The sequence below is a fragment of the Macaca thibetana genome, chromosome 13 (assembly GCF_024542745.1).
Source record: "Macaca thibetana thibetana isolate TM-01 chromosome 13, ASM2454274v1, whole genome shotgun sequence".
NCBI classification, from domain to species: domain Eukaryota; kingdom Metazoa; phylum Chordata; class Mammalia; order Primates; family Cercopithecidae; genus Macaca; species Macaca thibetana.
In genome coordinates, this window is record NC_065590.1 from 81,032,327 (window position 1) to 81,044,623 (window position 12,297).

The 12,297-nt window shown below is 40.2% G+C and overlaps 2 protein-coding genes across 2 annotated transcripts in view; one reads left to right on the top strand and one right to left on the bottom strand.

Moving 5' to 3' along the window:
- DRC1 (dynein regulatory complex subunit 1) overlaps positions 1-12,297 on the bottom strand; it is a 265,623-nt gene that overhangs the window by 217,122 nt on the left and 36,204 nt on the right. The window lies entirely within an intron of this gene.
- The window catches only part of HADHA (hydroxyacyl-CoA dehydrogenase trifunctional multienzyme complex subunit alpha), a 56,917-nt gene that overhangs the window by 8,847 nt on the left and 35,773 nt on the right, over positions 1-12,297 (top strand). The window contains exons 4-7 of the mRNA XM_050753626.1: positions 1,347-1,480; positions 4,020-4,158; positions 6,097-6,216; positions 8,108-8,210. Coding sequence (XP_050609583.1) covers positions 1,347-1,480; positions 4,020-4,158; positions 6,097-6,216; positions 8,108-8,210 — 496 coding nt within the window. The remainder of the gene's footprint in view (positions 1-1,346; positions 1,481-4,019; positions 4,159-6,096; positions 6,217-8,107; positions 8,211-12,297) is intronic.

Here is a 12,297-nt window from a genome sequence, read left to right on the forward strand (position 1 = left end):
TGGTGTATTCTTACTTTAAAAATCTTGTAGCCAGGCCGGGCTCTGTGGTTCACACCTACAGTCCCGACACTGGATGGCCGAGGCAGAAGGATCACTTCAGCCCAGGAGTTTGAGACTACCCTGGGCAACATAGCAAGACCTTGTCTCTATAAAAAGTGAAAAATAGTTGGGTATGGTGATGTTCACCTGTAGCGTGAGCTACTCTGGAGGCTGAGGCGGAAAGATCACTTACGCCTAGGAATTCAAGGTTACAGGGAGCTATGATTACACCACTGCACTCCAGCCTGGGCGACAGAGCAAGACCTTGTCTCTGTAAAAAACAATAACAAACTTGTAGCCAGAGGCTTAGATGTAATAAGACCTAGATGGAAGCAGTTGACAACTATCACAAATTAAGGAAAGTAAGAGCCATTCCCCTTTATTAGAGTAAATTTTAGCACCCACTAACCAATGATTCAAGCTTAAGATATTTTTTCAGAATTTTCTTAGGTTGGACATTTTTCCTGAACACAAAAGTAATATATGTCAATGGTAGAAAATTTTTTGACTGTAAAAAATTATAAAGAAGAAAATAATAACCATTCATAATTCAAACCCAAAGATAACCACATTTTTTTCTTGGTTATCTTCCATGGGATAATCACATTTAATTCAGTTTCAATGAATAATATTTACAAAGCTTAGATCATACTATATGGGTTTTTTTGAAGATAGAGTCTCATTCTGTTTCCTAGGCTGGAGTGCAGTGGCACAGTCACAGCTCAGTGCAGCTTCAGCCTCCCCAGGCTCAGGTGATCCTCCCACCTAAGCCTCCTGAGTAGCTGGGACTATAGGCGTGTGCTGCCAGGCCCGGCTAATTTTTGTATTTTCTGTAGAGGCAGGGTTCCATTATGTTGCCCAGGCTGGTCTCTAACTCCTGAGCTCAAGTGATCTGCCCGCCTTGGCCTCCCAAAGTGCAGGGATTGTAGGGATGAGCCACCATGCCTGGCCTATATATCTCATTTGTATTTCATATTTTTCTTAACATTATACATATTTTTTCCATGCCAATAAATGTTTGTAGACCTATTTGTTTGTAGCCTACAAATGATTCAAACTCTGAGGATGACCCTGAGTTCCTCCTTCGAGGAGACCTATTTTTAAAGGAAGGGGTGCTTGTAGTGGGCCAAAGTTGCCTAAATAGAAAGCTACTGACTTGCTGGGAGAATAGTATTTCTTATTCTCTTCTAACAGTATATTTCTACTGGATAAGTATATTTATTATAATCAAAATAGCATTTGATGGTTGTATGTACATCCGGTGCTTCAAATTTAAACCCTTACTTGTATATATTTCCCTTTGGCAGGTAAATACACTAAGTAAAGAGCTGCATTCAGAATTCACAGAAGTTATGAATGAAATCTGGGCTAGTGATCAAATCAGAAGTGCTGTCCTTATCTCATCAAAGCCAGGCTGCTTTATTGCAGGTGCTGATATCAAGTAAGTTTTAGGAAACTTGAAGTCACCTTGTATCTTGGTTAATAGTGTGTTTCTTAGGCCTAATAATTTCTCCTTTTAAAAGAAGGTAGAAGTTTTGGGCACAGTGACACAGGCCTGTAAAATTGAAAATGTACGTATCAGGCTGGGTGTGGTGGTTCTTGCCTGTAATCCCAGCACTTTGGGAGCCCAAGGCAGGCAGATCACATAAGGCCAAGAGCTCAAGACCAACCTGGCCAACATGGTGAAACCCTGTCTCAACTAAAAGTACAAAAATTAGGCGTGGTGGCACACTCTTGTAATCTTAGCTACTCAGGAGGCTGTGGCACAAGAATCCCTTGAATGTGGGAGGCAGAGGTTGCAGTGAGCCAAGATCGCACCACTGCACTCCAGCCTGGGTGACAAAGTGAGACTGTCTTAAAAAAAAATTTTTTTTAAAGTGTATGTATATATGTACATATATATACACACACACACAGACACACACATATATATACACACACATCACGTGATCTAGAGAAATCTCATTCCTTGTTTATAAGAACCAGTGTATAAGGATGTTTGGTCCGTATAGTGTAAAATAATGAAGAATTTAAAACCAAATATCAGTCAGGAAAATGGATAAGTAAAATGTGGACTATTCGCACAGTAGAATACTACAAAACAGGTAAAAGGAATTAACTAGATCCACAATATGATGTTAGAACTCAAAAAGTAAGGTTAAGTTAAAAGAAAATTGCAGAATGTTTCATACAGTATATAGTTTCTATAAATGTTTTAAAACCAAATATGGAGTAATTCTTGATACTATTTATGGACACAGTCATAATTGGTCTGGAAGGAGACGCTACAAACATGAAGATGGCTGCTTCGGGGAAATGAAGTGGGTGTAGGACTTGAAATTGTCAAAGGCAACTTTACAGATGCAGCTAGTATTTTCTTTTCCTCTGCTAAATGGTGGAATGCGTGCTTTCATTAACTTATTTACAATTGTTTACACATACATAAAGAGGGGAAACAACAAGACACACTGATGTACCTGGCAGTAGCTACCTATATCCAGAGGAAAATACTTGTAGCTTCTTTAAGGCCAGCTGAGCAACTCTCAGTGTACAAAATTACAGAATATATTAGTTGTCCTTGGTCAAAAGTACAAAATCCATATCCTAAATGTGTTCACAAAGTAGCAAATGAAACAAACAAAGTAAAGGACATTGAGTGGAACATCATTGCACCTGATCATTTTTATTTACTTATCTATTTTTGAGATGGAGTCTCCCTCTGCTGGCCAGGATGGAGTACAGTGGTGCGATCTCCGCCCACTGCAACCTCTACCTTCCGGGTTCCAGTGATTCTCTTGCCTCAGCCTCCTGAGTAGCTGGGATTACAGGAATGCACCACCAAGCCCAGCTAATTTTTGTATTTTTAGTAGAGACTCAGTTTCACGATGTTGACCAGGCTGGTCTCGAACTCCTGACCTCAGGTGATCCACCTGCCTTGGCCTCCCAAAGTGCCGGGATTACAGGCATGAGCCACCATGCCTGGCCTACCTGGTCATTTTTAATCATTAAGGGGATCTGTTAAAATGTTTCAGATTTCTCTAAACAACTTGGAAGCTTTTCTTTTGCTGTCATTTTTATTGCTGTTTAACTACCTGATAGTAAAATGTTTAATCTGATAGTGAAGTAATTTACCAAAGATGATTTTCCCTTGTACCAAGCTTTGTCATTTAGTGATTTATTACAGAAGTAAAAACAAATTATACAACACATTCATGTTTTCTGGATCCAGAAATTTTTTTTTGAGACGGAGTCTTGCTCTGTCGCCCAGGCTGGAGTGCTGTGGTGTGATCTCGGCTCACTGCAAGCTCCGCCTCCTGGATTTACCGCATTCTCCTGCCTCAGCCTCCCAAGTAGCTGGGACTACAGGCACCCGCCACTACGCCTGGCTAATTTTTTGTGTTTTTAGTAGAGACGGGGTTTCACAGTGTTAGCCAGGATGGTCTCATGGATCTAGAAATTTAACACTCTATAGAGAGATGATGTTGCTGCTGTTGTGCTGTTTGAAGCAAAATCATTCTTTTTTTTTTTTTTTTTTTGAGATGGAGTCTCGCTCTATTACCCAGGCTGGAGTGCAGTGGCATGATCTCAGCTCACTGCAACCTCCGCCTCCCGGGTTCACGCCATTCTCCTGCCTCAGCCTCCCGAGTAGCTGGGACTACCGGCGCCCACTACCACGCCCGGCTAATTTTTTTTTTTTTTTTTTTGGATTTTTATTAGAGGCAGGGTTTCACCATGTTAGCCAGGATGGTCTCAATCTCCTGACCTCGTAATCCGCCCACCTCGGCCTCCCAAAGTGCTGGGATTACAGGCGTGAGCTACCGTGCCCGGCCCTGCAAAATCATTCTTAACCTTCTGAGTATTTGAAGATTCATTACCAAATATTGATGCATTATAGGATAAGTGTATAGTGAATAAGTATTGAACCAAATAAGTTATAGTTTTATCTTTTTTTCTGTTCTCTACTTTTGTGGATAATGCAGCATGTTATCTGCTTGCAAGACCCTTCAAGAAGTAACACAGCTCTCACAAGAAGCACAGAGAATATTAGAGAAACTTGAAAAGTCCCCAAAGCCTGTTGTGGCTGCCATCAATGGATCCTGCCTGGGAGGAGGACTTGAGGTATAGATATTCTAGAGTTATTGAGACACTGTCCAACTCATTGGTGGCATTCATCAGCTATAAACTCTTAGGCTACTGCTTTGCCTGGAAAAAGTTTCTGGAGGAGAATCAGCTTTGTTTTTTGTTTTGAGATGGAATTTTGCTCTTGTCTCCCAGGCTGGAGTGCAATGACACCATCTTAGCTCACTGCAACCTCTGCCTCTCGGCTTCAAACAATTCTCCTGCCTCAGCCTCCCCAGTAGCTGGGATTACAGGTGTGCATCACCATGGCCAGCTAATTTTTGTATTTTTAGTAGAGATGGAGTTTCACCATGTTGGCCAGGCTGGTCTCAAACTCCTGACCTCAGGTGATCCACCTGCCTCGGCCTCCCAAAGTGCTGGGATTATAGGTGTGAGCCACCATGCTTGGCTAGCTTTGTTTTTAGTTATCAAACTTCTGGATAGGTTTTAATCCTTAATCCACATGACACAGAGCAAGTGGCACAGAGCAGGTAAACGAAGGTGTGATGTTTTCATTTGAACTGCATCTCTAATGTCCTTTTGAATTCTAAAAATCTGGTTCAAGTTTGCAGGGCAAAGATTCAGAAGTGTGATCTATGCTCTTAAGCTACTTAAGTCTGGTTGAGACACACAAAGCATAATATAAGTGCTTTGTCAGTAGTAAATTTGGTAAATAATAGAAGACTTGAGAGAAGAGATGCTTACTAGACCCAAACATGTAGGAAAAAAAAGAAGGGGAAAAGAAAACATTGATTGAGCACTTTTCACATGCTGAACTCTGTGCCAGACACTTTCACATATGCAGTCATTTACGACATAACATTTCAATGACCAATTGCATATACAACAGTGGTTCTATAAGACTGTAACACTGCGTTTTTCTATACCTTTTCTGATAAGCATTTCTTTATAGAAATGCTTATCACTGTGCCACAGTTGCCTACAGTATTCAGTACAGTCACATGCTGTCCAGGTTTGTAGCCCCTTAGGACAGGGGTCCCCAATCCCCAGGACATAGCCCGTTAGGAACTGGGCCCCACAGCAGGAGGTGAGCAGTGGGCGAGTGAACATTACTACCTGAGTTCCACCTCCTGTCATATCAGCAGTAGCATTAGATTCTCATAAGAGCAGGAACCCTGTTGTGAACTGCACATGAGAGGGATCCAGGTTGCACACTCCATTGGCCTCTAATGCCAGATGATTTGAAGTGGAACAGTTTCATCCTGAAACCTCTCCCTCCCACCCCACCCCCAGTTCTTGGAAAAAATTATCTTCCGAGAAACCAGTCCCTGATGTCAAAAAGGTTGGGTACCACTGGACTAGGAGCAACAGGCTATCCCATATAGCCTAGATGTGTAGCAGGCTCTGCCATTTGGGTTTGTGTAAGTACACTCTACGATGTTCACACAACAACAAAATTGCCTAATGGCAGGTTTCTCAGAACATATCCCCCTCATTATGTGACACATGACTATATTAATTAAGAAAACCTGTGCCTGGCCCTAAACTATAAGCAGAATTTGATTAACCAGAATATGGAGGGCAAAACAATTCCACACATGGTATGGTGTGAGCAAAGGCAAAAGCAAAGCCAACTAGGACACCATAAGTAGATGTGCTTGATTGGAGAGTCCGGGGCTTTTTAACCTGGGCTCCATATAAAATTGTGTGTGCATTTTTCTCTTGAGAGCTTCTCTAGCTTTCAGTAGATTTTTCAGGAGCTCTACGGCCCAAAAAGAGGTTAGTAAATTAGAGGAAAAGTGTGAAAAAAAGGCTAAAAAGGTAAATTCTAGAAATTATTAAATGCCAGCCTAAGGAATTTCAGTTTTTTCTGTGAGCACATTCCTGCTTTATAAGTAATCTTTAGACCCTTATCGATCTCAAGTTGCTACTAAGTCACATTTTCTAACATTCTAATTTTCTTTCATTTGTTCAAAGCTTGCCATTTCATGCCAATACAGAATAGCAACAAAAGACAGAAAAACAGTATTAGGTGTCCCTGAAGTCTTGCTGGGGGCCTTACCAGGAGCAGGAGGCACACAAAGGCTGCCCAAAATGGTGAGTCTAACATCCCCTTTGTGAACCTATATGCCCTCTTTAGATCTGTTTTCGTATATAAAATGAATAATATGGGCATTCATTGTAGAATTAAAAAACCAAATAAAATATGAGTGTACAGGATCAATGACAGACTTTTATTCCTGGTCTTATTTTTTCAATCCCAGAGAATTTTTTTTTCTTTTTTCTTTTTTTTTCTTTTTTTTTGAGACAAAGTCTCGCTCTGTAGCTCAGGCTAGAGTGCAGTGGCGCGATCTCAGCTCGCTGCAACCTTCTCCTCGCGGGTTCAAGCAATTCTTCTGCCTCAGCCTCCCGAATAGCTGGAATTACAGGCACGCGCCACTGCACCCAGCTAATTTTTTAGTAGAGACGGGGTTTCACCATGTTGGCCAGGCTGGTCTTGAACTCGCGACCTCAGGTAATCCTCCCGCCTTGGCCTCCCAAAGTGCTGGGATTACAGATGTGAGCCACCACACCTGGCTTAATTCCACAGAATTATTGATCAAGGTCCTTTGTTAGTCTCTGAGGAAGGATAAAGATAACTAAGATGCATGTCTTGCTTTTCTGGAGCTTACGGTTTAATTGGTTCATTTTCCATATAGTACCGTCTTAACAGTTTTTCAAAACCATGAGTCATATTAATATTTCATAATAAATATAAGAGACAGACCTTTTCCTTCATTATCTGATTTGGATGTTCTTATTGCTGTGTCCTGTGGAACCAAAGAAGCTCAGCAGGTTTTGAATTCCAAGGAGAAGGGAAGGACAGTCAGACCTGGATGCTACAGAGCAGTCTTAATGTCAACTCAAGGGCCCACTGAACCTCGTAGCTTCTGGCACTCTAGATTCCTCAGTGAAAACAAGGCTCAACAGACATACTTTTTGCAGGGAAGTTGATCTCAGTTGAGCACAAAAGAAAACAAGGTTTATGGTGGTAATTTTCTAATAATAATAATGTGCTTTCCTTCATAGGAATGTCAAAAGGATTTATTGAAAGAATGAATATGCATATATGTGTATCAAAAATATTTGTTGAGTTTCTTTCTCCTTTTTTTTCTTGAACTATAGCTGGTATTTGAATGTTACTAGAAGCCATTCTTCTAATATCATATAAGCAGCCCTAGCTGAGTTCTATTTTTGTTAAGCTTAAAATTCTTTTTAAAGACTTTGTCAAAACGATCAGGTTTCTCAGAGTCTTTGCTGTTTTCAATATGATTTATTTTATCTTATTTTATTTTATTTTATATTTTATTTTATTTTATTTTATTTTTGGAACAGAGTCACTCTGTTGCTCAGGCTGGAGTGCAGTGGCGTGATCTTGGCTCACTGCAACCTCCGCGTCCTGGATGCAAGCAATTCTTGTGCCTCAGCCTCCCGAGTAGCTGGAATGATAGGTGTGCCCCACCACGCCCAGCTAATTTTTTGTATTTTTAGTAAAGATAGGGTTTCACCATGTCAGGCCAGGCTGGTCTTGAACTCCTGACCTCAGGTGATCCACCTGCCTTGGCCTCCCAAAGTGCTGGGATTACAGGTGTAAGCCACCGTGCCCGGCCAGAATTTTAAATATTTTATAAATGATAGGAAAAAAAACCCTCAGAATAACAGAAATGTACAATTTTAGGAAACATGAAATTCTTTACCTTATAAGAATCCTATATATTGAATTAAGAGATAAAGATATTTTTGCTTCAGCTAGAGGTATCTAATCCCCAAAGTTACCCAAATGTATATCAGTATATTAAATATAACTTATCTATGCTATTGACAAATAGCATAAACATATGGTTTGACTTTTTTCATTTTAATATTTGTTCATTTGATGAATTGTAAACTATATAATTATCACCCTGATTTCTTTCCCCCTATACTCTCATCCTTGCTTGCCTGTTAGGTGGGTGTGCCTGCTGCCTTGGACATGATGCTGACTGGTAGAAACATTCGTGCAGACAGGGCAAAGAAAATGGGATTGGTTGACCAATTAGTGGAACCCCTGGGTAAGTGTTAGCACATCTCAGAGTTGGGCCTTATAAAGTTACTTATTTTTTTAAAGTATTAACCTCTTATGCCAGGCATGGTGGCTCACGCCTGTAATCCCAGCACTTTGGGAGGCTGAGGCAGGAAGACCATTTGAGGTCAGGAGTTTGAGACCAGCCTTGCCAACATGGTGAAACCCTGTCTCCACTAAAAATGATTAGCCAGCTGTGGTGGCACAAACCTGTAGTCCCAGCTACTTGGGAGGATGAGGCAGGAGGATCGCTTGAACCTGGTGGGGCTGAGGTTGCAGCGAGCCAAGATTGTGCCATTGCGCTCCAGTCTGGGCAACAGAGCCAGGCTCCCATCTCAAAAGAAAAAATGGTTAACCTCTTGAATATCACAGGAAGCACAGAGTGAAGCTCAAACTCTTAAGAAATGGGTCAGTATTCTAAGGAAGGAAGTTTTCTAAAATAGCTAATACTAAATCATTTTCAACATCACCCTGATTTTTATTTTGGTTTATAATTAGAACATTAGGAGTACAGAATTCAGTCAAGTCATTATTTTTGATTCTTAAATTACCTGTATCATTATCCATGCCTAACCTTCCTTCAGTTTCTTGTGTCTGTTTTAGTAAGATAATAAATGAAACAACCAACCTGAGAATATTAACAATAATTGACATCTACTGATGGGCTACTTCCTCCCATTCAGTTTCTTTGCCTCCCTTTATCCAAAGAAGCCACTATTCTGATTTGTATATTCATCACCCTTATATTTCTTGAAAATCAGCATTATTGAGATATTATTTACATAATAGTAAATGTGTTAATGTTGTGTGTGTGTGTGTGTGTGTGTGTGTGCATGTTGGGGTCTCACTCTGTTGCTCAGACTGGAGTATAGTGGTGTGAATATAGCTTATTGCAACCTCAACTTTTTGGGCTCAAATGATCTTCCCACTTCTGCCCCCCGAGTAGCTGAGACCACAGGCATATGCTGCCACACTAGCTAATTTTTTATTTTTTGTAGAAACAAGATCTCACTCTGTTGTCCAGGCTAGTCTCAAACTCCTGGGCTCAAGCAATTCTCGTGCCTCAGCCACCCAAAGTGCCGAGATGACAGGTGTGAGCCACTGTGTCTGGTGAAATTGACCAATTTTTAATGTATAATTTGAGTTTTGAAAATGTATATAGCTATGTAAACACTGCCACAATCCAAAAATAGCCGTGCATGGTGGCTCACTCCTGTAATCATAGCACTTTGGGAGGCTGAGGTGGGAGAATTGCTTGAGGCCAGGAATTCAAGATCAGCCTGGACAACAGAGCAAGATCCCATCTCTTAATAAAGAATTTTTTTTTAATTAGCTGGGTATCATAGTGTACACCTGTAGTCCCAGCTAGTCAGGAGGCTGAGGCAGGAATATTGTTTGAGCCCAGAAGTTCAAGGCTGTAGTGAGCTATGATTGCACCACTGTACTCCAGCCTGAGCAACAGAGTGAGATGCCATCTTTAAAAAAAATTTTTTTAAACATTTCTGGTATGTAGCTTGTTTTACTCTTCGTTCACTTAGCATAATGCTTTTGAGATGCATCCATACTGTTGCATATATCAGCAGTTTGTTCCTTCTTATTGCTGAGTGTTACTCCATTGTAGAAATGTACCATAGTTTGTTTATCCATTCACCAAATGATGAGCATTTGAGTTGTTTCTAATTTAGGGCTATTCTGAATAAAACTGCTGTAAACATTCATCTTTAAGTCTTCATGTGGGCGTGACTGGGCATGGTAGCTCAAGCCTCTAATCCCAGCACTTTGGGAGGCTGAGGCAGGCTGATCGCCTGAGGTCAGGAATTCAACACGAGCCGGACCAACATGGTGAAACCCCGTCTCTACTTAAAATACAAAAATTAGCTGTGTGTAGTGGAGTGCACTTGTGGTCCCAGCTACTTGGGAGGCTAAGGTAGGAGAATCGCTTGAACCCAGGAGGTGGAGGTTGCAGTGAGCCAAGATTGCACCACTGCACTCCAGCCTGGGTGACAGAGCGAGACTGTCTCAAAAAACAAAAAGTCTTTATGTGGACAAATGTTTCATTTCTGTTGGGTAAATACTAAAGAGTGGATTGACTAGTCCATATAACAGATATATATTAGCTTTTGAAAAAAAAAGTTTAGCCTGAGCAGCATGACAAGACTCTGTCTCAACAAAATATAAAGTTTTAATTAGTTGGGTGTGGTGGCACATGCCTGTAGTCCTGGCTACTAGGGAGGCTGAGGCAGGAGGATTGCTTGAACCCAGGAGTTTGAGGTCACATTGAGCTATGATCAGGCCACCGCACTCCAGCCTGGGTGACAGAGGGAAACCTTATCTCTGGGAAGAAAAAAAAAAAAAATTTTAGAGATGAGTCTTTGAGTCTTGCTATGTCACCGAGGCTGGCCCCAGACTCCTGGGCTCAAGCAATCTTCCTGCCTCAGCCTCCCAAGAAGCTGGGATTATGAGGCATGTGCCACTAGCATGTGCTAGGTATGTGTTTGCTTTCCTGTCAGACTGTTTTCCCAAAGTGGTTATACTCTTTTGCATTCCCACCAGCAGTGTATGAGAGTTCTAGGTACCAGCCACTTTGCATGGTCAATCTTTTTAATTTTAGACATTCTAACAGGAATGTAGTAACAGTTCTTTTTTCTTTCTTTTTTTTTGAGACACAGTCTCACTCTGTTGCCCAGGCTGGAGTGCAGTGGAACAATTTTGGCTCACTGCAACCTCCGCCTCCGATGTTCAAGCAATTCTCCTCCCTCAGCGTCCCAAGTAGCTGGGACTATAGGCACCTACCACCATGTCCAACTAATTTTTGTGTTTTTAGTAGAGATTGGGTTTTACCATGTTGTCAGGGCTGGTCTCAAACTCCTGACCTCAAGTTATCCACCTGCCTCAGCCTCCCAAAGTGCTGAGATTATAGGTGTGTGCCACCATACCCAGCTGGAATGTAGTCATATTTCCTTGTGGTTTTTATATTACCCTAATTACCAAATATATTGAATATCTGTATATCTTATAAAGAGGCATCTGTTCAAATTTTTTGCCCATTTTGTTGGACTGAGTTGTTTTTCCTATTACTGAGTTTTCAGAGTTCTTTATATATTAGGATACAAGTCCTTTATCAAATATATGATTTGCAAATATTTCCTCATAGTCTGTGGCTTATCTTTTCACTATATAAGAGCAGAAATTCTTAATTGTAATGAAGTCTGGTTTATCAAGTTTCTCTTTTATGGATCATGCTATTAGTGTGGTATCTAAAAAACATTTTTCTAATTCAAGATCACTAAGATTTTCCTGTATACTTTCTTCTAGAAATTTTCTAGTTTTAACTCTTACATTTTGGTCTGTGATCCATTTGAAGTATTTATGGATCATGCTATTAGTGTGGGATCTAAAAAGTTTTTTTCTAACTCAAGATCACTAAGATGTTCCTGTATACTTTCTTCTAGAAATTTTCTAGTTTTAGCTCTTACATTTTGGTCTGTGATTCATTTCAAGTTTTATTGGAATTGCATTGAATCAGTATATAAATTTGGGGAGAATTGACAGCTTGAAAATATTGAGTCATTTCATCCTTGAACATGGTAAAGTTCTCTGTTTATTTAGGTTCTTTAAATTTCTCTCAGTAGTGTTTGGTACTTTTGAATGAATAGATCTTGAACACATTTTGTTAAATTTATGCCTAGGAATTTCATACTTTTAGGCTGTTTTACTTTTTTAACTTTAATTTCTCACTAGAATATAGAAATACAAAGATTTTTGGACATGGACCTTGTATATTGTGGTTTAGCCAAATTCATTTACTAGTTCTAGTAGCCTTTTTTTTTTTTTTAATAGATTCCTGAGGATTTTCTACATAGTTAATTATGTTGTCTTTAAGTAAAGATAGTTTGGCTTCTTTCTTTCCAATATAGATGCCATTTATTTCTTTTTCTTGACTTACCACAATGTCTAAGACCTTTGTACAATATTGGATAGAAGTCATGAGAACAAATATTGTCAACCTGTTCCCAGTCTTAGGAGGAAAGCATTCAGTATTAAGTATGGTGTTAGTTGTAGGTTTTTCATATGTA